Source organism: Nannospalax galili, unplaced genomic scaffold (genome assembly GCF_000622305.1).
Source record: "Nannospalax galili isolate Female #2095 unplaced genomic scaffold, S.galili_v1.0 scaffold371, whole genome shotgun sequence".
In the NCBI taxonomy this organism is placed as follows: domain Eukaryota; kingdom Metazoa; phylum Chordata; class Mammalia; order Rodentia; family Spalacidae; genus Nannospalax; species Nannospalax galili.
The window spans coordinates 1,519,684-1,542,834 of NW_008331606.1; the positions used below are offsets into that span (position 1 = coordinate 1,519,684).

Consider the following 23,151-nt stretch of genomic DNA (forward strand, 5'->3'; position numbering starts at 1 on the left):
CAGTAGGTTGTAGGAATAATATGGTTCCCTCTGGTTTTCGTGACTACCTAGGCCTTGTTTCTCTCTTGTATTGTCTCCCCCCTCTATCATGGTTTTAAAAAAATCATTTTTTAAAAAAAATTAATTTGGGGGGCTGGAGAGATGGCTCAGCAGTTAAGAGCACTGGCTGCTCTTGCAGGGTACCTGGGTTCAGTTCCCAGCACCTACATGACAGCTAGCAACAGTTTGTAACCCCAGTTTCAGGGGATCTGACGTCTTCTTCTGATCTCTTCGGGTATTGTACAACATGAATGCACTTACATATATGTGCAGGCAATACACTCATGCACATAAAATCAAAATAAATAAATCAAAGTTAAGAAAGATTAATACTGGTATCTGGGTAGTGAGGCTGATGTCTACATTTCATTTTTGCTTTCTTTTGTATTTTTATCTTTTTGTATATCTAAAAATATTGATCTTGTACTTTCCTTCTCTTCCATAGAGTTTCATATTTTTTGTTGTTTTCTTGAGATAGGATCTGACTATGGAGCCCTGGCTTGCCTGGAACCCACTACGTAAACCCAGGTTAGCCTTGAATTCACAAAGATCCACTTGCTTCTAACTACCAAGTGCTGGGATTAAAGGCATGACCACCATGCTTGGCTTGAGTTTCATAATGTTAAGAATTGGTTGAAGTAGACCAGGTGTGGTGGCACATGCCTTTAATTCTAGTACTTGTAGGCAGAGGCAGGAGGATCTCTGTGAGACTGAGGCCAACTTGGTCTACATAGCAAGTTCCAAGCAAGCTGGGGCTACAGGGAGGTCCTGTCTCAAAAACCAAACAAACAAACAAAATCGGAGGAAGTATTATAAAATCAAAGGCTGAAAATCTATGCTTGATATGGAGGAGCTGAGCCACTGATTCCAGCAAAGGAAGGTACATTACAGGATCATGTGAAAGGCACAGGCATACCATAAGAATGAAAGCATTACTTGTATATATGCATGAAGAGGATTAGAAGGAGGCTATGCATGCCACTGTCACAAGCAGTTGTCTTCAAATGTGATTTTAGGTAACTTACATCTTCTTTCCACTTTGTGAATCAGTGATATGTGAGTGTTCCCCTTTTCACTATTTTAAAAAATTTATTTATTATCATTATTTTTTAATTTTATGTGTATGAGTGTATTGCCTGAATGTATGTAAGTGCACCTGTGTCATGCAATGCCTGGAGAAGTCAGAAGAGGGTATTGGATTCCCTGGAACTGGAGTTACAGACAGTTGTTAACTGCCATGTGGGTGCTGGGAATCAAACCTAGGTCCTCTGCAAGAATAGCCAGTGCTCTTAACAGCTGAGCCATCTCTCCTTTTTTTTTTTTTTTTTTAACTTTGAGACATGGTCTCACCTTGTAGCCAAGGGTAGCATTGAATTGTCACCCTTCAAAGAAGGATGCACCAGGGAGGATTTAATTTAAATGCACAGAATTATAATTGTACAGAACCCCAGTATTTACTACAGTTGGAGGCTGTCATTCTTTTATCTCCAAATCTCAGTAAATGGTCTTGAAACATAAATACTAGATCAACTTCAGCCTGGTTTGTTTGCATTTTTTTCCGAGGAAACATTTTTGTATTTTCATTGAAATTAAATATCTACATTTATGCATTGGAAAAAAAATAGTCATTCCTTCTACCTCGGCCTTCTGAATGTTGGGGTTACTAAGTATCCGGCTAGTTCAGGTGGAATGAATATATATATTTAAATTAAATAAAAGTTAAAAATAGGTATAGTATACACAGCTGGAATGAAAAGTCTCACTATACTGTGCATTAATGAAGTCTCCTCCCACCTGGAAGAAGCAAGTGGTTGGGTGAGTTGCCTTCGCAGAGGACTGAATTGAATGAAGGTGGGAAGCTTCAGGAGCGAAGGGCAGCCTCTGACTAACAGTCAGCAAGAAGCTGAAGCCCTCATTGGTACAACTGTAAGAAAGTCCGAGTGAGTTTGAAAGCAGATTCTTCTGCAATTAAATCTCAAGATAAAAAACACAGTCTGACACTTTGATTAGCAGCCTCATAAAACCTCAGAGCACAGGAGTCAGTTAAGTCATCTTTGCACCCCAGAACTGCAAAAACCATGGAACAGTTAAATGCATATTGTTTTAAGATGTTAGATTTGTGACAAAAGTTTTTTCAGCAGTAGAAAATTAGTAAATACTTATACCAATAGTGTGTGAGAATTTGAGATGCTTCATTTACATTGTCTGTTAAAGATTTATTTATTTTCATTTTATGTGTATGAGTGTTTGGCCTGCATGTATGTATGTGCAGCACGTGCATGTGCCTGGTGCCCACAGAAGCTAGAAGGGTGCCTCTGAAGTTGTGAGGCACTGTTTGGGTGCTAGGAGCTGAACCTGGGTCCTCAGAAAGGGCAACACGTGCTCCTAACCGTTGTGCCATCTCTTCAACTCTTTTCATTTACATTCTTTTAAAAAAGCTTTTTTTAAAAAGTATTTTACGTGTATGAATGTTTTGCCTGATGTAAGTACATGCATGTAATGCCTGCTGAGGCCAGAAGATAGGAATGGATCCCTTGGAACTGGAGTTATGAAGAGCTACTAGCAACCATGTGGGTGCTGGGAATCGAACCCAGGTCCTTTGCAAGAGCAGCCAGTGCTCTCAAGCACTGAGCCGTCTCTCCAGTCCCATCATTTGTATTCAGCCACACTGGTGTGTACTGTGATTTTAATTTTAATTTTTCTTTGTGCCCAATAATGTTGAACTTACTTTCTGTACTTATTGATATTATTTGAATGCAAACATAATATGGAACAGGGTTTCCCTGTCCCCGGCTAGTCTGGGACTTGCTATGTAGACAAAGTTGGCCTTGACCTCAAAGACAGATCTACCTGCTTCTGCCTCCTTAGTGCTGGGATTAAAGGTGTGGTCCACCACGCCCAGCTGAGTATATTGTTTTTATAAAATCTTTTCAAATATTTTCCGATTAAAAATTGAGTTACCTGTTGTGATTAACCTTAACTGTCAACTTGACATATCTAGAATCTCTTAGGAGACAAACCTCTGGAAATGTCTCTGAGGGAGATTCTAGGTTAATGAAATCAAGCAGGAAAGAACTACCCTAAATATAGGTGGCACCATCCCATGTACTGGGGTCCCAGACTGAATAAAAATGAGAAAGTGAGCAGAGCACCAGCATTCATTTCTCTCTGCTTTCTCACTGCTGACTAGATGTGACCAGTCACTTCATACTCCTGCCACCGTGCCTTTCCCATGCTCTTCAAACTCTGAGTCAAAATAAACCCTTCCACCTTTTTTGGTATTTTGTCACAGCAGTAAGAAAAGTAGCTAATACACCTATCTCACCTATCTTGTTATTACTGAATTGTAAGAGTTCTTTATGCATGTCAAATATGAGAGAATTTTTTGAGACAAGGTCTCACTATGTAGCCCTGGTTGGCTTGGAACTCCCTATATAGACCAGGCTAGTCTGGAACACATAGAAATCCACCTGCCTCTGCCCTTAAATGCTGGGATTACAGGTGTGTGCCACTATGCCTGGCCCAGATGTGAGATTTTATCTAATACACGGATTAAAATTATTTTCTGACATCTAGACATGGTGGCTTATGCCTATAATCCCAACAGTCAGAGACTGAAGCACGACAATCAAGAGTTTGAGGCCAGACTGGACTACACAGAAAGGAATAGCCCATCCTATGCTATATAGCAAGATTCTGTCTTAAAAATAGTAAGTGCAAACCCTAAACAATGCAAAATTTCTTTTCTTCCAAGTCTTGCTGTTTTTGTTTTGTTTTGTTTTTGGTCTTTTTGAGACAGGGTCTTCCTATAGCTCCAGCTGTCCTGGAACTTGCTATGTAGACCAGGCTGGCCTTGAACTCACAGTGATCTGCCTGCCTCTGCCTCCCAAGTGCTGGGATTAAAGGCATGTACCACCAAGCCTGGCTTATTTTTCAGTCTTAAAAAAGCTTCTTTTAAGTTTTTTTTAGACAGGATCTCACTGTGTAGCCCAGCCTTCCTTGAATTCACAGAGACTTGCCTGCCTCTGCTGCCCTTGTGTAGGGATTAAAGGCGAGTACCATCATGTCTTTCAACAACAAAAAAATCATTTTCGGGTTGAGTGTGCAGTCTTAGATTTCTGACAGAGCTTTCTCCCTGTACTGTAGACAGGCAATGAGAACAAAGTGTGTATGAATGCATTTTATTTGTTTACACTTTTTTTCTTTGCCATTTATCTGAAATTAAAAATTAATTGAGCAGCCTATATTTCTTTTTTTAATAGTTTTTAAATTTTTTTAGAAGAAGCATTTCATTACAGCTTTAACATACTCAATAACACTTTTTTGATTTATTTATTTTTTTGTGTATGTTTTGCCTTCATGTCTGTGTGAACTCATGCCATGCAATACCCACAGAGACCAGAAGAGGGCGCCAGATCCCCTTGGCCCTGGAGTTAAGGATTGTTGTAAGTTGCCATGTGCGTGGTGGGTAACAAACCCATGTCCTCTGCAAGAGCAGCCAGTGTTCTTAACCACTGAGTCATCTCTCCAGCCCCATGAATGCATTTTAATTTGTCTTTGAAGGAGAGCAGAATATGCCACTCCAAAATATATCACTTTGGAATTGTTCAGGGTCTGTAAAATTCCCTAAATTGACCACTCCAACACTGAGTCTCAGTAAAAAGGAGCGCTTTATTGGAGCCAACCGGTTGGGGACACAGACAGTCTTGGGAGCTGTACTGTGACCCTGAGCAGTGAAAACACAGAGCTTTTAAGCATAAAAACCACAAAAACCACAAAGCAGGGGATTTCTATAGAAACCATACACAGAAGAACCAGGAAAGTATTTGAACAATCTAGGGCTGATTTCCAGAGACTTAACCTGTACAGCCATTGGCTAGCTTACCTGTGGCAGAACGTTTTTGTGGGACTCTGAGTCGTCTAACTGCTTCTTTCTGCTTCTGTAATTTGCTTGGGTTAAAGATTTAACCCCTGCCATAACTCTAGGGAGGAATGAAGAGTCAAAATGCAAGAGTCAGAATACACTGACTCCATTTTGGCTAGCTGTTTCAAGCAAGCCCGGGCATGTAAAAGCCTTATAAGGTAGAAATAGAAACCTCTGGCCCTACAGATAACAGCATATTCCAATGCCCTAAAGACAGCCCCTACTAATAAGAATCCTCCCCGTACTCAGAACATAGAACCATCCAATCATTTTAAAGTACATCTGGTGTGCAAGGGCTTCAACAAAACTCCCTATAAAAAGCTTGCCCCACCCTGGTTTGGGGCTCTCAGTATGGATCCCCTATGTCAGTGAAATCTGAGGGCCTGAACTTAAGCCCGAATAAAGCCTCTTTGATGTTGCATACCCTCTGGACTCTTTGGAGGTCATTGGGGGTCGCGAGATCTGGGCAAAACAGTTTTTCCTCTTTTGACCCAGACCATTCCCATAGAAACCATAAACAGATGTACCAGGAAAGGGTTTGAACAATGGAGGGGATTTCCAGAGTCAGGTGGAGGGCAACTTTTTCTCAGAGGATAGGGAGGGGGTCTGAGGGACACTCTCCTTCAGAATAATGGCTATTTTGAGTTAAATGTAATTGAGAATTAAAAAAAATGATTACATCCATTTGTTATGTCTAAAAGTAGAGCCTAAATTTTGTTTTGAGGAGGTCTTCACCTCCATACTAGATAGAAAAGAGCAAGTGTATCAGTCTTTCATTAGTGCAACAAATATCTAAGAAACAGTTTGAAGGAGGAAGGATTTATTTTGGTTCATTGTTTTAGAGGTTTCAATCCATGGTTATTTGACTCTTGTTTTTGGGTTTGTGGCAAGACAAGAACATCATGGCAGAAGGGCATTGTGGAAGGGTATAGTGGGAGAAAGATAGTCACCTCATAGTGGCCAGGAAAAGAAGAGAAACAACTGAAAGGGATATCAACAGGATATCCTCGAAAGGCATGCCTTTCCTCTGCCACCCTACTTCCTCCAACTAGGCCCCACTCCCTAATAGCCCATTGATGTAATTAGCACCGTCATGGTTCAATCATTTCTCTTAGCAGCACTATTTGCGGACCATGCCTTCAACATTAAAAACCTTTATTTTTGGTGGGGGGACACTTCATATTAAATCACACAGTGACTCATCATCTAAGAAAAGGAGTTGACACTAAGATAAATTGTATAAATGCTCCTTACCCAAATAGCCCTTGTTTTCCATTAGTTCTCTGATATATTTCCTAGTCACTTCCCCATCATTTATAATCCCTTGAAACTACAACCCTTTTTCTTTTGTTCAAGGGACATATAAGTCCCTGAGTCTATCCACTTACTTGCTTTCTGTGAACTATAGTTTTGTGAACTCTTAAATATTAATGAAAATTGTGTTTCACTTTTCCTGTGTATCTGTTTTTGTACAGCCACCAAGTATAATCCTTAAGAGGGTAGAGGAAAAATTTTTTCTCTCTTGACATCTTCTGGGAGCAGGGTAATTAAGATGGCATTGGTCTGGAAAATTATGCCCTGTGAAGCCTGGTTAAGGAGATGTCAAGTCTGTGGAGAAAAACACTATTGGGAAACAAGACATAAGGGAGAGTTATTTAGGGGAGGAAGAGGAAAGGAAGGCCAATGATATGATAAGCATATGATAAGTACTTTAACTCTGTGCTAGGAACATTAGAATATATCATCTTCGGATAAGGAAATTGAAGCTCAGAAAAATTAAATAATTTATCCAAAGTTAAATAGGAAGAAAGTGATGGAGTTTATCTTCATAAGTTTTCTGGCTCTTCAACTCCTATGTATACACCCAAAAGAATTGAACATGGTACTCAATCAAATTGTTGTATATGCATGCTTATGGTAGCGCTATTCATAATTTCCAAAGTGGGAAATATCTAGATGTTCATCAATAATCTGAATGACTGAAGAAATTATGCTGTGTAAATACAATGGAATGTGATTTAGTCATAAGAGGAAATGGAGTACTGATAATTGTTACAACTTGGATGAACCTCTAAAAACATTATGTTGAAAGCTTTCCATTGTGTATATATACCACATTTTGCAGAAAGAAAAATTGTCTAGGGTAACAAAAGGGACAAACAGGATCTGTGGGAGGTAGGGGGAGAAAGAAGTTGGGAGATGTGGTAGGGAATGTGCCCAGCATACAATGTATATGTGTGTGAGTGTTCCTGTATAACATGGTATCATGTACAATGACTACATACAATAAAAATTTTAAAGAAGTGTTGGGCATGCCTTTCATCCTAGCACTCAGGAGTCAGAGGCAGGTGAGATTAAGGCCCGCCTGGTCGATATAGTGAGTTCCAGGTCAGCTGGGGCTACAAGGAAATCCTGTCTCGAAAAACAAAACAAAAAACACAAAAAACAAAAGGCAATTTTTAAAAATATCTTTTTCATATTTTATTTTTTATGTGTATGAGTGTATTGCCTGCATGTATGAGTGCACCCGTGTCGTGCAATGCTGTGGAGGTCGGAAGAGGGCTTCAGATTCCCCTGGTACTGAAGTTAAGGACGGTTCGTAGCCACCATGTGGGTGCTGGGAATCGAATTCGGGTCTTCTGCAAGAGCAGTCAGTGCTCTTAATTGCTGAGCCATCTCTCCAGCCCCGGCAATTTTTTAAAAAGTACATTTGGGAGGCAGAGGCAGGTAGATCTCTGTGAGTTTGAGTCCAGCAGGGTCTACATAGTGAATGCCAGGCCAGCTGGGGCTACAGGGTGACTCTATCTCAAAACTCTGATAAATGAAAGAAGCCAGGCACAAAAGATTACATATTTTATAATCAAATTTATAAAAAATTTAGACTAAATAAATCCATAGAAACAGAATTCAGTGGCTGTAGAGATGGCTCAGTGTTGCATTACTTTGCCAACGTTTTAAGTACCTGAACAAAAAAGCTTAACTCTTAAATTTAGGTTTTAACAGAGGGCCTGAACTCGGAGGACACTTGTTACCCCAGATATCTCTTGGAACCTTCCAGTCTCCTGGAACTGTGCTGATGGAACTGTCTGCTGGAACTCTGTTTCTAGAACTCTGTCCCCTAGTCAGGACCCGCTCATATTTTTATTCAAAATTGTTTCTCCAACATGTGATATAGATGATGGGAATATATATGCAGGCAAACAGTCATGCACATAAAATAAAAGTAATGAAAAATTTGAAGACATTATTAAAGTTGAGAGCTTGGGCCTAGAAGTTAGACCCAAGTTGAAATTTCAGTTCTGCCAGTTATCACATTATTATACTTGATCTTTAGGACCCCATTTTTCTTATTTGTCAACAGAGGAAAATAATGGTATCAATATTATGGAGTAGCTGAGAGCACAAAATCTCTTGGCATTACACTTGGAGCATGGTGAAGCACCTTATAATGTCGTCTATTATTTTCCTGTGTGCTGCCTGAAGAAATATTAAAAATGAAAAAAGTAAAAACAGATGTGAATGAGAAAGGTTCTTTTGGAATAAATGAATTTCAAACATTCTTTGCATTCAATGAATACTCTTTCAGGAACAAGTGCCTTGCACTATAAACAATAAACCCTGTTATTATCAACTCTTGGGTGATTAGGGCAACTTCGCAACAGGCTTAAAAATCGGGCGTGGCCTATTAGCTAATGGGTTCACCCAGGAAGCTCTTCTGTGGGCCCTGGGGACTAGGGCCCAAAGCCAGAGTCTAGGATCTCCTTTTCTGGCAGGTTGTCAGCTGCGGATTCACTGGTTCTCCTCCACTAGGATTTCTCCTCTTCAGATTATTTTTTGCTTTAACTTTTTATGTCTCCCACCCCTTGTGTTTCCATCTTGTTCTGAAGTTTTTCTGAACTTCGAATGCAGGGATTGTGTATACTTTTTCAGTGTCTAATGTCTGACATTCTGTAGGTTAGATCTGTTTGCTTCCCCGATCTTTATGATCTTTATTTTCTTTCTGAGCCCAGGTTCCGTCACTAATTTCCGGACACCTCCTGGTCCTCATTTATCCTACTACTGACTTAGTTCCTTTGCCCCACTTCCTTCACTGGCGCTGGGTTTTCTACCTCTGCAAGGACGCCCCGCCCCTTGCACCCCGTCCTTCACCTTCAGTGCTCGCTCAGGGTCTCGCGCGCGTTGCACCCAGTCCCTCACTGCCCTCCCCCTTCCGTCCCTTACCCCCTTCCCGCCTCGGGTCTTGCACACGTTTTATCTCAGCCAGCCCCCTCCGGGTGGATGGATGAGAAGGCACCACTTCTGCCCTCTCTGTTGAGCACATTAGCTGTAGAAGCTGAAAATTCCCCCTCCTTGCTTCCTCTCTTATGCCTCCGAGAGGCAGGTGGCAGGTTTTGGACCCCGGCACCTGCAGTCTTCCAGACTCTGGTCTTTAGACCCCACCGGTTTCCTCTCATTCCCGCTCTTCCTTTTCAGGCTCTCAGGGGGTGGAGTTGGAATGGCTACGCCATTGTTGCCAAGGTGATGTCTTGGTTACTTCCGTTGATTTCAATGCTTCCGGGTTGGCGTTGCAGTGGCGTTTCCGACTGTGGGAGCCTCTGCTTCCCAGTCGTCTGATGAGCCGGAGCAGGTGAGGGGGAGCTCCTGGACTTCCAGGCTGGGGAGCGGGGCTGGGCTGGGCCGCGCCAGGCCGCGCGGGGCCGGGCTGGCCCGGTTCCCGGCCTAGGAGGGGCTTAACGGTCCTTTGATCTCTCTCTTCCCTCAGCTCAGTCCCTTCCCTGTCTCTCACTCTCCTGGCTTCGGTGGCTTTACTTCTTCGATTGAGCCCTGCTTCCTCGACCCCCCTGGGAGGCCGCCTCCTTCAGGCGCCTCCCTTCTCTCTGCGAACTCGCTCTGACAGCTGAGGAATTGGCAAGATCCGGCTATCCAGAGGGTGAATGGGTATCTTTCCCGGAATAATCCTAATTTTTCTAAGGGTGAAGTTTGCAACGGCGGCTGTGATTGTAAGCGGAGTAAGCAAACACCTCCATTGATTGTATCAGTGTGAGGGATCTGTTGAAAGATGCTCCCCCACGCTCTATCTCCCCTGTCACTCCTGAGGTCGAGGCATTGAAGGCATCTATAAAAATGCAGTTCAGTTACTTGATTGGGATGACATCTGTTATCAACACGATTGGTTTCTCGGACAAGGTAGCTTCAGGGACATTTACAGTTTTCTGCCAGTGCTTTCTTGCCCTCCTGTCCCCAGAGATGCTTAGAGTAGTCATGAACTGTCTCCTCTTCATTTACGTCATGAAGTGTCTTTTGTCTCCATTTCAATAGTTCAACCTCACTGCCCACAAGCCTACTTCATACCATCCTAAGCCAGTGCCTTGCCTCTGGTTTGTGACCCAGTGTGCTTGTTGTAGCCATAGTATTCTAACTAAAATACACTGTATTACCTCAATTCACTTGCCTATTAAAGGACTGAGTGCTGAGTGCCTCCAACACCTTGGTGTCAAGCCTTTGAGTATACCCTATTCCTTTTACTTGTTTCAGCCAACAAGTGAACTGTGTAATGGGGTTGGGTCCTTCATTTCGGTCTCAGCACAAACCATACTGATGCCTACCTTCACACGGTGTGTTTGTTTCCACATCTGAATTTATGCACCTTGGCTCTTCCCCTGTGTCTTTCTTACCTGATCCCATCCAATACAATCTGCCTTATCAAGGCCTAATTTCAATTCTCTCACCCCTCAAAGCTTTTCCAAATTATTCAAAGCCATGCTAATTGTTTCCTTTCCCATGCTCCCCGTACTCTTGTAAATTGTTCTACACAGTTTAGCACTTAATTTTTCTCTAATAAAGTATTTGATTCCTTCCACCAGATGATTATCTAAAAAAGATAGGTGGAATGGCAAATACTGTCTTTGTGTTAGAACATATTTCTGTGATTTTTAACATGACAAATTATAATCACACCACATTGCAGGTTTGCGTATTTAGCCTGCCTTCAACAAATAGTTGTTGGCATCCCATTGGTATCCTTGGGACTTGAGAGTCTCTAATACCTACTCTTTCTTAAAGGAGAAACCAAGAAGGGCACCCAGAATTTCCTGACCAGACTTTGAAGTAAGTGTAGGGGCTATATAATTTGTATCCTAGAACCTTTTTTTGTTACTGGTTAGGCTATCAAATTTTCCATAATCAGATCTTCAGGATAGATGTTTGTATTCTGAAGACAAATTTTGTCAGCTTCTTTCTCAATACAAATATTTAGGGTACTGTATTTGTATTGCAACTTAGAGATGACTTCTGTCCCTCTACTCATATCTGTGGTTAGCCCCTACATGTTGAAATGATTTTATGAGTGATTGGGATTTAAAAAAAATGTTTTATTTATTATTTTTATTTTATGTGTATGAGTATATTGCATGCATGTGTGTAAGTGCACCTGTGCTGGGCAATGCCCGCAAGGTCAGAGGAAGGCATTGGATCCCCTGGAACTGGAGTTTCGCACAGTTGTTAGCTACCATGTGGGTGTTGGGAATTGAACCCTGGTCCTCTGTAAGAGCAGTCAGTGCTCTTACTCACCGAACCATCTCTCCAGTCCCATGACTGGGATATTTTAAAAAGTGATTTCTACAATGAAAGCAAGAGACGAGGATTCGTAGGTAGAGAATGTCTGGCAATCAGAAGAGTGTAGTGTAGGGTGTACAGTATTGTCCGGGTCCATCAAATTGCTTCTCTCATTTCCTCTGTATACAGACTGAATGCATAAGATAACCAGCTGTTTAATGTGTTTGTAATCAGTTCTGTACTAGTTGCTATAAGGCGTGTAAAACATCTTGCAAAATCTAGTGTCTTCCTGCAGGCAATCTTACTTTTTAAGAGGAAAAGAGATGGACAACTAGAGACCAAACCTCACCCAACTCATCATTTTTATGCCTGAATTTAAGATGTAGAAGAAACAAATGAAGGTTGAAAAATATTGCATAGTTGTAGAATAGTTGTAACCTAACTCACGTGCCAGTATGCAGATAAGTGAAGACTGAGTGGTGTTTGCTGGCACTTTAGTGATTGAGTGGTGTGATATGCCTTCCTCAAAAGAAACTGAAGTTTTTAGCTACAGTAATCGAAGTCAAACGTACAGAATGAAGACAATGGTCAGGAATATTTAGACTGACAAAGATAAGATGTAGGAGAACATGCTAGCTGACTTTAAATATTTGAAGTCCCCCTTGTGGGGGGCGAAAGAATAATTTGTTCAATATTGTCTCCAAGTTGGTTTAGTGCGAGGAAGGATGGTATAAAATCAGGCCTAATAAAAAATGATACAGGTTATCTCCATGATATTGATCTCTAACAGTGGAGTGATAGATATTAGTATCAAATGTGACTGGGAAGGGGTAGTAGGGGCAGTGTTGGATTTGCCAGTGTTATCCAGCCTTGCATTTTATGGGCCAGTGAGATTTAAATGGAGGTGTGCTGGAGGGGATACAAATAACGTCAATAAATTATCAACTACCCACTACCATTAACATTTCATACAAAAAAGGTGATTTTTCCATTGTTCCAGGAACAAAAAGGATACGATCTAATAAGTAATCCTTTAAATTAAATACATTCAGTTTAGCAGTCCTAGATTTTTTTTTTATATCACGTCAGAATTGTGAAAACTTCAGTGGGAAACCCCTGGGCTAATTGACCTGAGATTCCATTGGCTGATCTTTCTGCTTGTTGCTATGGCTCTGTCCCCTACCTTTCAGTGATTCATTGCTCTCTGAACCCTAGCTATTGCTCCCTGAACCCTGGTCACATCTTCCTTATTAAAATTTTGGGTAGCAGGTACTAAAGATTTTTTTTTTGTGCTAAAGATTTTCTCCATTAATGAAAAGGGATGAATGAAGTTGTAAAAGAAAAGTTTTGGAGAGAAATATGGCACATACCTGAAATATTGAAGGCTATTTGAGGGAATCTGTAAATGTGACAGTAGACAGTGATTTTTTTTTTGAGACACAGTCTCATGTAACCCAACCTGGCCTCAAACATGCTATATAGTAAAGGGTGACTTTGAACTACTTATCCTCCTGACTTCATCTCCCAAGTGCTGGGATGACAGGTATGTGTCACCACATCTGAGTTGAATTTTTCTTTCTTGTTAGCTCAGGAGGTATGCTGGAATCCTAGATTTCCTGTCAATTCCTCCTTTGCTCTTTAGTGATTGCAATAACTTTCCTCCAACTGGGGTATCTAGCATCTACTCTATGTGTGATGTACTTAAAAGGAAGCTCCCACAATTAGTTTTGTAGCCTGTGACCAAGATGTTTATCTGCGTGCTTGCTGTTGTCTGAGGAAAATTGCTCTTTGCTTTGTTGCAGAGAATTTCTTACATAGAAATAAATAAAAATCCCATTTTCTCTAAAAGCAGACTATGACTCAAAGGTGCTAACCCAGATTGGCAATGGGGAGATGGACAGCAAAGATTATCTGTTAAAATGCAAATTTGGGTATTTAAATATTCTTAGTATAATATGATAATTAGCTAAGTTACTGTGCAAAATTTTGTCAGGCATTTTTCTAGGTGTTAGAGGTATATTATTTAATTTTTCTACCAACCTATGATAGTTTTTATTACTACCATTTTCAGAAAATGGAGACAGGTGGAATAAGTTTCTCAGAGTCAGAACTAGTAAGTGGTAGAGTCAAGATTTGAATCTGGAGCCAGGATTTGATTTTAGAGCATCTGGTTTCAGAGTGCTCCTTTTTGACCATAAACCACTTTAAGTAAGTAGTCTTTGAAATTTGGAAGGATATATACTTTGAAGCTCTGAAAAAGAAAGACATATTTAAAGGTCATCTGAGATTCTATTTAAAAAGTAGTATTTCCATTTGGGCTAGGATAGCAGGTGATGCCTACAGCTTTCTTTGTTTTGCAATTTCTCTGGATAAGACTCAGATTCAGTGGGGGAGAGGCTCAGCAAGCAGTCCATGTTTTAGTAGACCTTTTAGGGCATTCTGGTACATGCTAAAATTTGAAAAATATTTGTCTAGAGGCCAAAGTTGTTGAAAAACAAATCCAAGAGAGAAGGAGCTGAGAGTGACAGAAAAGGAATAAAGCTGAAGATGGAAGATAACAGATCTAAGAGGGGTACAATGGGGAAGGAGTACAAAGGGCTGGACCAAAGAGCTAGAATGTAAAAAGAACAGTACTTCGATATGATTTTAAAGGTCCAGGGGAGAGGGAAAGGAGATCCACTGGATGGATGATGTTCAATGTCAGAAGTGTGATATATCCACTTTGCTGTCATTTCTCCTGGAGCCAGAAGCAAGGTAAATTGTTGCTTAGTTCAGCCTGGATCTCAACTGAGTAGCTGGTGTTACATATAGCTAGCAGTAGTTTCTAGAACTCAGCGCTAAATGTTAGTGGAGAGCTGAGAGGGCTGAGTTAAGGTGTCGTGTGAGCTTGTGCTTTGAGCCTGAATCAAGCTAACTGAATGCCATGAACTGCTTTTATGAGATGCCTCAGCCTATGTAACTTGAATTCTAGTTTCCTCTACTCGTGATTGTCTAGTTAAATGTCAAAGATGGGTGTGCTGGATGGACTAAAGCTTCTTCTTTGCATGGGGAAGAGTGTAACATTAAACAAACTAGGGAGGATGAAGGGAACAAGTTGATATTTGAGTGAATTATACAGCTACCCCACAGAGTGGCATTAAAGAACAAATTCATGGTCATCCAGCACATGAAACAGGGCTCTCCATTTTGTGTCATTCCACTTGCTGGATTTTTTTTTTCTCTACATTTGTTTTGTTTTCTGGTTTTGTTGATCTCAATCAATAATCAAATGCTAACAAATGCTCTGTTCACTCTTGTGCCTTGTTCTGATTTGTGTTTATTTTTAGCACCAGGAAAGTTCCACTTTAAGCCATGAGATGTCTGGTCTGAATTGGAAACCTTTTGTGTATGGCGGCCTTGCCTCTATTGTTGCCGAGTTTGGTAAGGATTTGAAAAAATGACAAATCTGAGTTTTATGCCATAGATGGCTATGTATGGTATAAGTTATTTTTGGTGAAAACCAGAGAAAAGTAAAAAGAGGGTTGCCCACTTTGTTTTAAAAATTGTTTTATAGCTATCAAGTAATAGTCCAGAAAAAGTACTGCTAAGGATTTGGCAAATGAGGTTAAGAAAAGTCAAACTTTGGAAGCTTTTTTGTTAGTTTAGTGATTTGTTAATTTGCCAGCCTAATATGCTTGACAGTAGAGCAATTGAACAGAAAGGGTTCTTTTGTAGTCCTATACTAATGCTCTTTGATTTATGTTAAGTGGTCTATAATTTTCTTCTTATCGGTTTCTTTTTTGCAAACATCTTTTCTTTTTCAGAAGAAAAGAAGATCAATCAAGAGTCTTCTCTATTTTTATTTTAGTATTAAAATATTTTTAGATTGTGCTTTTTCATTTTCTAGATTTTTCTCTTCCTAAACTATTCATAAATATCTACAACCCACCAATATTTGTTGACTTTCTTGGTATATACTCTGGTTTTATCCAAGTCACAAAATTCCATCTTGATAGTTTTAGATCTTGAAATATTTATTTTCTTTTTTCTTTCTTTTTTCTTTTTCTTTTTTTTTCCTTTTCTTTTTTTTTGAGACAGAATTGCCCTGCTGACCTGGAACTCGCTCTATAGACCAGGCTGACATTCATATCACAGAAATCTGCTTGTTTCTGCCTCCTGAGTGCTGGGACTAAAGGCATGCGCCACCATACCTGGCTTGAAATACTTCCTAAAACACATTTTGTCCATGCAACAACTACTTCTGTGTGCTGAGTTTCATTAAAGAGATGGTCAGTGCAATAGCTGAATGAGAAAGGTGCTCACTGCCATGCTTGATGACCCGAGTTTGATCCCTAGGACTCACACGATGGAAGGACAGAACCAACTCCCTCAAGTTGTTCTCTGACTTCCACACATGCACCGTGGCATGTGTGCCCACATACATAGATACACTTGCCCACAAAATAAATAAAATGTACTTAAAAAAATCCCCCCCAAGTACTCTGCTGGTATTAGTCCTGAATTATCTAAGGAACTATGATGAATTGAACCAAACTCCTGTTTGCCAGTCTCTCTCATGTTAGGGAGTCATAAACACACACACACACACACACAGAGTTTTAAAAAGTATTATTTTTATTTTATGTGTATGAGTGTATTGCCTTCATGTATGTATTTGTACCCATGTCATGCAATGCCTGGGGAGGTCAGAAGAGGGCATCAGATTCCCGTGGAATTGGAGTTACAGATGGTTGTTAGCTTCCATGTGGGTGCTGGGAATCAATCCTGGGTCTTCTGCAAGAACAGCCAGTGCTCTTAACCGCTGAGCCATCTCTCCGGAACCCTCACCACCACCACTTTTCTAACAGCACATAAAAACATCTAAAGCATCAAGTCCATGTGTTCCTGTGTTTGTGAAAATCTGGAGAGATTTTATGAGGGAGTGGTAGGGAGGCTTGAGGTAGGTGGGGATGGGAGGAAGAGACCAGTAATGCCCTTTTGGCAATGGTATGTTACAGATGAAGTGCAAACATTTAAATAACTTTGCATTTATAGCATATTATTGATCATCTTAAAGCATTTTCTGTGTCACAGTGTCATGTATACTGTGGGGCAAGTGTACTATTTAGATAGGCTAGTGCATTTCACTTCACCACATATGGCCTTGTCCTCTGGCAGTGGTGTTCTAGTAGAGACCTGTGTGTTATAAAAGGGACTTATCTTATATTTCAGGTATTATCATTGCTTTACATTGAGCCCAAACTTACTGTACTTCGTTGTAAATACTTAAGTGTGTTCATTCATAGGCACTTTCCCTGTGGATCTTACTAAAACACGGCTTCAAGTCCAAGGTCAGAGCATCGATGTTCGTTTCAAAGAAATAAAATACAGAGGAATGTTTCATGCCTTGTTTCGAATCTATAAAGAAGAAGGTATCTTGGCTCTGTATTCAGGGTAAGACTGGATTCTTTCCTTATATCATGAACAGAAATGCCTTTTTTTTTTTTTTTGGTTTTTTTGAGACAGGGTCTCCCTGTAGCCCCAGCTGGCCTCTGTGTAGACTGGGCTGACCTTGAACTCACAGAGATCCACCTGCCTCTGCCTCCTGAGTGCTGGGATTAAAGGCGTGCACTGCCATGTCCCACCAGAAATGCTTTTTCAAAAAGGCTTTGAATTTCATTTGTTTGATACTTTGCCCTTCATATTCACTGCTTTGACTTGTAATTCTTCATTGTTAGTCCAGTGTCAATTTCACCTATTTATCAGCCTTGAGCTTTAGATTTTGTGTTCATCTAACTGTACATGTTAAATGATAAAATGGATAATAACATTGCAGCATAGGCTTTTTTTCTGGCTTCCTAAGACTCACTGATGGCCTGTTGTTAATAGCAGCACTGATTAACTGTGTACATTGTTGTGTGAATTTTCCTGAATTGACAAACACTGACTTCCTTTAAGATTTTCTTTTTGAAAAGAACATTATTCTGGCATTTTATTTTTTATTTATTTTTATTTTATGTGTATGAGTGTTTTGCCTGCATGTAAGTGCACCCATGTCATGCAAAACTTGCAGAGGCTAGAAGTGGGGTGTCAGATCCTTTGGAACTGCAGTTACAGACGGTTGTTAGCCATTGTGTAGGTGCTGGGAACTGAACCCGGGTCCCCTGGAAGAGCAGGCAGTGAGTGCTCATAAGTGCTGAACCATCTCTCCAGCCCCTGTTCTGGCATTTTAAATAGTAATGAAGAATAAGGGAAAAGGAGAACCATCTTTATTGGTCACCTTTGGTTAGCCATCAATTTATAATTTATTGTCCAGTTAGTAGTTTATCTGATACTGCTTCCCAAGGCTATCCTAAATGTAGGCTACCGGTTTATTGCTGAGAGAAAGGAAATCAGTTTTATCAGTAATCTCTGTTGGACTTATTTAAGTAATAATTTTCTTGGTGAACAAAAAATTCTCATCCTGACATGATTCATGAATCATCTGTTTTACCATGTTCTTTCATTAGCATAGACAACCACAAGATTTTCTTTTCCTGATGCAAGCAATAGAGTCAGAAATATGCATATATAGTCATTGTTTTTCAATCCTAACCATTTGAGCTGTTGCTTGCTATCTATTTATACCTCCTAAAGTAGAGTTCTGCAATTTGGAGGAATCTCAAAGGAGGCATAAGTGAGGTCTTGGCACTAGTGCCTCCTTGTTCATAGGATTAAAGATATATCCACAGCTGTTAGGAAGTAAAGGTTGATTTTTTTTTTAATCTATGTGGTGTAGGTAATAGTGGGTAATTCTTTTTGTGCACTGTTAGATTCAGTTTGCTTATCCTTTCCAAAGAATTTTTTTAAGTTATTTCTTTTTTTAATTTTTAAAAAATTTTATTTATTGTTTTTATGTGTATGCATGTATTGCCTGCATGTAGGTAAGTGTACCTGTGTCGTGATATGGCCACGGAGGACTGAAGAGCCTGTCAGATCCCCTGGAACTGGAGTTACAGACAGTTGTTAGCTGCAATGTGGGTGCTGGGATTTGAACCCAGGTCTTCTGCAAGAACAGTCAGTGTTCTTAACCACTGAGCCATCTCTCCAGCCCCCCAAAGAATTTTTGTTCCTAAGTTCATGAGAGATACTGGACTGTAGTTTTTATTTGTACTATTTCTGTCTGGTTTTGCTGTCAAGGTGATACTATCTAAAATTATTTGGGAAACATTTTTCTTTTCTGGAGACATCATGCAAGATTACTGTTAATTCTTTATTTGTTTGGTGGAACTCCTCAGTAAAATTCTCTGGGCCTGGAGTTTTTTTTTTTTTAACTTTAAAGCTATGAATTCAATTTTTTTAAAAAAAACATTAATGCTGTTTTAGTTTGGGCTTCTGTAACCAAGTACCATAGACATGATGGCTTATAAGCAACAGGAATTTGTTTCTCATGGTTCTGGATATTGGCTTCTGATGAGTTTATTCTTCTAATGTAAGCATTTGTATTATAAATTTCTCTCAGCACTGCTTTGGCTGAAGTCTGTCTCTTCCTGTCACCATCTGTGTCTATCTGTTTGTCTTTCCGTACTGTCTGTGTGCATGCATGCGTGTGTATGTGCGTGTGTGTGTTTTTCCAATACTGGTAAGTCAACCTAGGAATACACGCTATGCAAGCACGTACACTAGTCTGTATCACTAGTTTTCTTTTTTGCTTTTTATATTAAGATAGAGTCACAATAATTTGTTCAGGCTGGCCTTATACTTAGTCTGTAGTTCAAATAGGCCCGGAACTCCTTATCCTCCTGTCCTAGCCCCAAGTAGGTGGGATTACAGGCCCCACCACTTGGCCTGGCTGTTATCCCATAAATATATATATTTCGGTCTTTTTGAGACAGGATCTCCATGTAGCCCCAGGTGGCCTGGAACTAGCTATGTAGACCAGGCTGGCCTTGAACTCTCAGGGATCCCACCTGCTTCTGCCTCCCGAGTGCTGGGATTAAAGGCGTGCACCACCATGATGCCCAGCTCATATCCCATATATATTTTTTTATTTTTTATGTGTATGAGTGTATTTCCTGCATGTATGTGAGTGCACCTGTGTCGTGCAATGCCACAGAGCTCAGAAGAGGGCTTTGGATTCCCCTGGAACTGGAGTTAAGGAGGGTTCGTAGCCGCCATGTGGGTGCTGGGAATCGAACCTGGGTCCTCTGTGAGAGCAGCCAGTGCTCTTAACTGCTGAGCCATTCTCCAGCCCCATATCTCATATATTTTAAGAGGATGCATTTTAAATTATATTCAGGTGTGTACATTTAAAAAATTCTTTTTTGGGGGGGGTCTTTTTTTGAGACAGGGTCTTCTTGTACTCCCAGCTGGCCTGGAACTTGCCTGGATCTGACAGAGATCTGCCTGCCTTTGCCTTCTGTGTGCTGGGATTAAAGGCATGTGCTATCATGTCTAGCTAAAAAATTCTTTTGTAGCTTTCTTTAGTCAATATGTTATTTAGAATTCTGTTGTTGGATTTCCATGTGTTTAGTCATCTTCCTTATCAATTTCTAGTTTGCTTACTTTATGGTCAGAGAATACAGTCTATATAATGTTAGTTCTTTTTTTTTAAATTTTATTTATTAATTTTATGTGTATGTGTGTATTGCCTGCATATAGATAAGTGTATCCGTGTCGTACAATGCCCGTGGAGGTCAGAACAGGCTGTCGGATCCCCTGGGGCTGGAGTTACGGATAGTTGTTAACTGCCATGTGGGTGCTGGGATTTGAACCCAGGTCTTCTGCAAGAACAACCAGTGTTCTTAACTGCTGAGCCATCTCTCCAGCCCCATAATGTCAGTCCTTTTAAATTTGTTGACATTTGTTTTATGGCCCAGGATGTGAACTTTCTTGGTCATGTTTTCATGGATGATTGAAAAAAAAGTATGTTGTGCTGTTATTGGGTGAAAAGAGATTGGTAAAATAAATATAAATCTGGGGACTGGAGAGATGGCTCAGTGGTTAAGAGCACTGGATATTCTGTTCTTGTAGAGGACTGACATGGCAGCTAACAACTGTTCTAACTCCAGTTCCAGGGAATCTGATGCCCTTTTCTCACCTCTGCAGGCATTGCACGACACAGGTGCACTAACATACACGCCAGCAATACACTCATAAGCATTAAAGAAAAAATAATAAATAAAGGTTTTTAAAAAGAAATGTAAATCTATAAATGCATATTGAGTACACTTAATTTTTCTTTATTTTTCTCTTTTTTGACAGAATTGCTCCTGCTTTACTAAGACAGGCTTCATATGGCACGATTAAAATTGGGATTTACCAAAGCTTGAAGCGTTTGTTTGTAGAACGTTTGGAAGGTCAGTATATTCAATTCTCTTTTGAGGTTATCCTCAAAGGGATTGTGGAAATCATACTGTGAAGTGTTCATCACTTGACTGGAGAATGAATCACCCAGGATAAATCCCTATAGAGGTGACACATGCTTTAGAGACACCTTCTTTTCAAATCTGTCTTTTATAATATTTTGTTTTTATTTTATATGCATGAGTATTTTGCCTGCATGTATGTAAGAGCACCAATGGATTCAGTGGCTACAGAGGCCAGAAGAGGGCATTGGGTCCCCTGGAACTGTAGTTACAGAGGGTTATTAGTCACCACGTGGGTGCTGGGAACTGAACCTGGGTCCTCTGCAAGAACAGCAAGTGCTATTAACCACTGAACCCTCATCCCAGTCCTCAAATTTGTCTTTTGGTTAAAAACAACTCCTAGTTTGGTGTGATGGTACAAGCCTTAAATCCCAGCCCTTGGGACTCAGTGGCAGGTGGATCTCTGTGAGTCTGAGGCCAGCCTGCTCTACATGTCAAGCTCTAGGCCAGCCAGGGCTACATAGTGAGACCTTGTCTTAAAATAAAATAAAATAAAACAAAACAAAAGGAAAAGCTTCTAGGCTAGTAGGATGGCTCAGTGGATAAAGGCACTTGCTGTACAAGCCTGACTAATCCCTGGAACCCATGTAAAGGTGGAAGGAGAGAACAGCCTGTGCAAACTTGTCTTCTGGCTCCACACATGAGCCATGGCATTCATCCCCCTCCATAGACATAACATACACACAATAATAAATAAATAAATAAATAAATAAATAAATAAATAAATACCATTGTATACATTTTTAAAGATTTTTTTTTTTTTGCCTTTGTGTCCATTCTAGGGTGCTTATGGCATCTGCAGAGTATTGCATGCATTTTTGTCCAGTTTCTTGTCATCTTTGGGGAAGCCTAGAACAGTCATGTCTTGAAAATGAATGCTCTCCTCATCAATAAGGGGATTTTAAGGCGTATACTAGCTGCCAGTTTTGATAAGCTCTTATTAGGTAGACTAAATTTGTCTTACATTTTAGATTTTGATGTACCTATGGCCGGCCACCTTACCCACATGCAGAATTATCATATGTCTGTCTCTATATATACTGCTGCTGAGTACTTTTAGTCTGATACTGTTTTTTAAAAAATATTTTATGTATATGAATATAATACCTGCATGTAAGTACACCCATGTTGTGCAGTGCCCATGGAGGTCAGAAGAGGGCATTGGAGTCCTCTGGAAGTGGTGTTATGGATGGCTGTTAGCTACCGTGAGGGTGCTAGGTATGGAACCCGGGTCCTCTGGAAGGACAGCCAGTGCTCTTTTTTTTAAAAAAAATATTTTTATTTATTATTATATTTATGTGTATGAGTGTTATGCTTGCATATATGTAAATGTACCTGTGTTATGCAATGCCTGCAGAGGTCAGAAGAGGGAGTTGGATCCTCTGAAACTGGAGTTACAGACAGTTGTTAGCCACCATGTGGGTACTGGGAAACGAACTTGGGTCCTCTGCAAGAGTAGCTAGTGCCCTTAACCACTGAGCCATCTCTCCAGCCCCGCAGCCAGTGCTATTAACCGCTGAGCCATCTCTTCAGCCCTCAGCCTGATAATTAATTGGTGAATATTTTCCCACAGGCCTGGGGTTACTGGATGGTTGGGAACAGCTCAGAGACTTTGGGTTAGTAATGTTTCTTGAAGCACTTTATTATCCTAAATCAGCATTTTCTGCAGCCTCTTCTATGGGAATCCTGAAGGAGTTCCTCTCATCTCTTCTCAAAATATTTTCCTTTTATAGATGATTCACTTTGTTTCTGTTTTTAGGCTTTTCATGATGGGAAGGTATGGTGAAGACTGAACTTTTTCTGTAGAACTTTTTCTGTATGCTCTGTTGTTCCTCTGTTTTTTTTTTTTTTCCACTTGAAGGGATTTAGTTGTAAATTATTGCTTTGGAGGCTGAGACTGTAACTCAGCAGTAGAGTTCTGTCCTAGCATGTGTAAGTCCTTCGGTTCACCACTCAACGCTGGAAAAATGAAGTAATGCTTTTTTATATTTGACTACAGATGCCTTCTGTACATAAATGAAGGCTAGGAGATATATAAGGCCAGTCAAAGTTAATATTTAGATAACTTTATTACACATAAGATTTATCCTTCAACATTTGGTTACTAAGTCTTCAGAGTTGATGATTGCTCCCCAAAAAAGCTTTAAAAAATCAGATACATTATATGTTTGAAGTGGTTGAAAAGGAATTACCACATTCTAATTCATGTAGTATGCTAATAATTATGTAGAAGAATATGGTGTATCT

The 23,151-nt window shown here is 40.2% G+C and overlaps 1 protein-coding gene across 5 annotated transcripts in view; it reads left to right on the plus strand.

The window, feature by feature from the left end:
* Positions 1-9,381: 9,381 nt before the first annotated feature.
* Positions 9,382-23,151, plus strand: part of Slc25a14 (solute carrier family 25 member 14) — a 50,369-nt gene continuing 36,599 nt past the window's right edge. The window contains exons 1-5 of one of the 5 annotated variants that reach the window (XM_008826725.2): positions 9,382-9,590; positions 9,726-9,972; positions 14,845-14,938; positions 16,804-16,951; positions 20,741-20,835. In XM_008826725.2, coding sequence (XP_008824947.1) covers positions 9,898-9,972; positions 14,845-14,938; positions 16,804-16,951; positions 20,741-20,835 — 412 coding nt within the window. In that variant the 5' untranslated portion in view covers positions 9,382-9,590; positions 9,726-9,897. Of the gene's footprint in view, positions 9,591-9,725; positions 9,973-11,026; positions 11,072-14,844; positions 14,939-16,803; positions 16,952-20,740; positions 20,836-23,151 lie in introns of those variants that run through there. The other 4 variants (XM_008826726.2, XM_029560427.1, XM_029560426.1 and 1 more) reach the window with 4 other exon arrangements.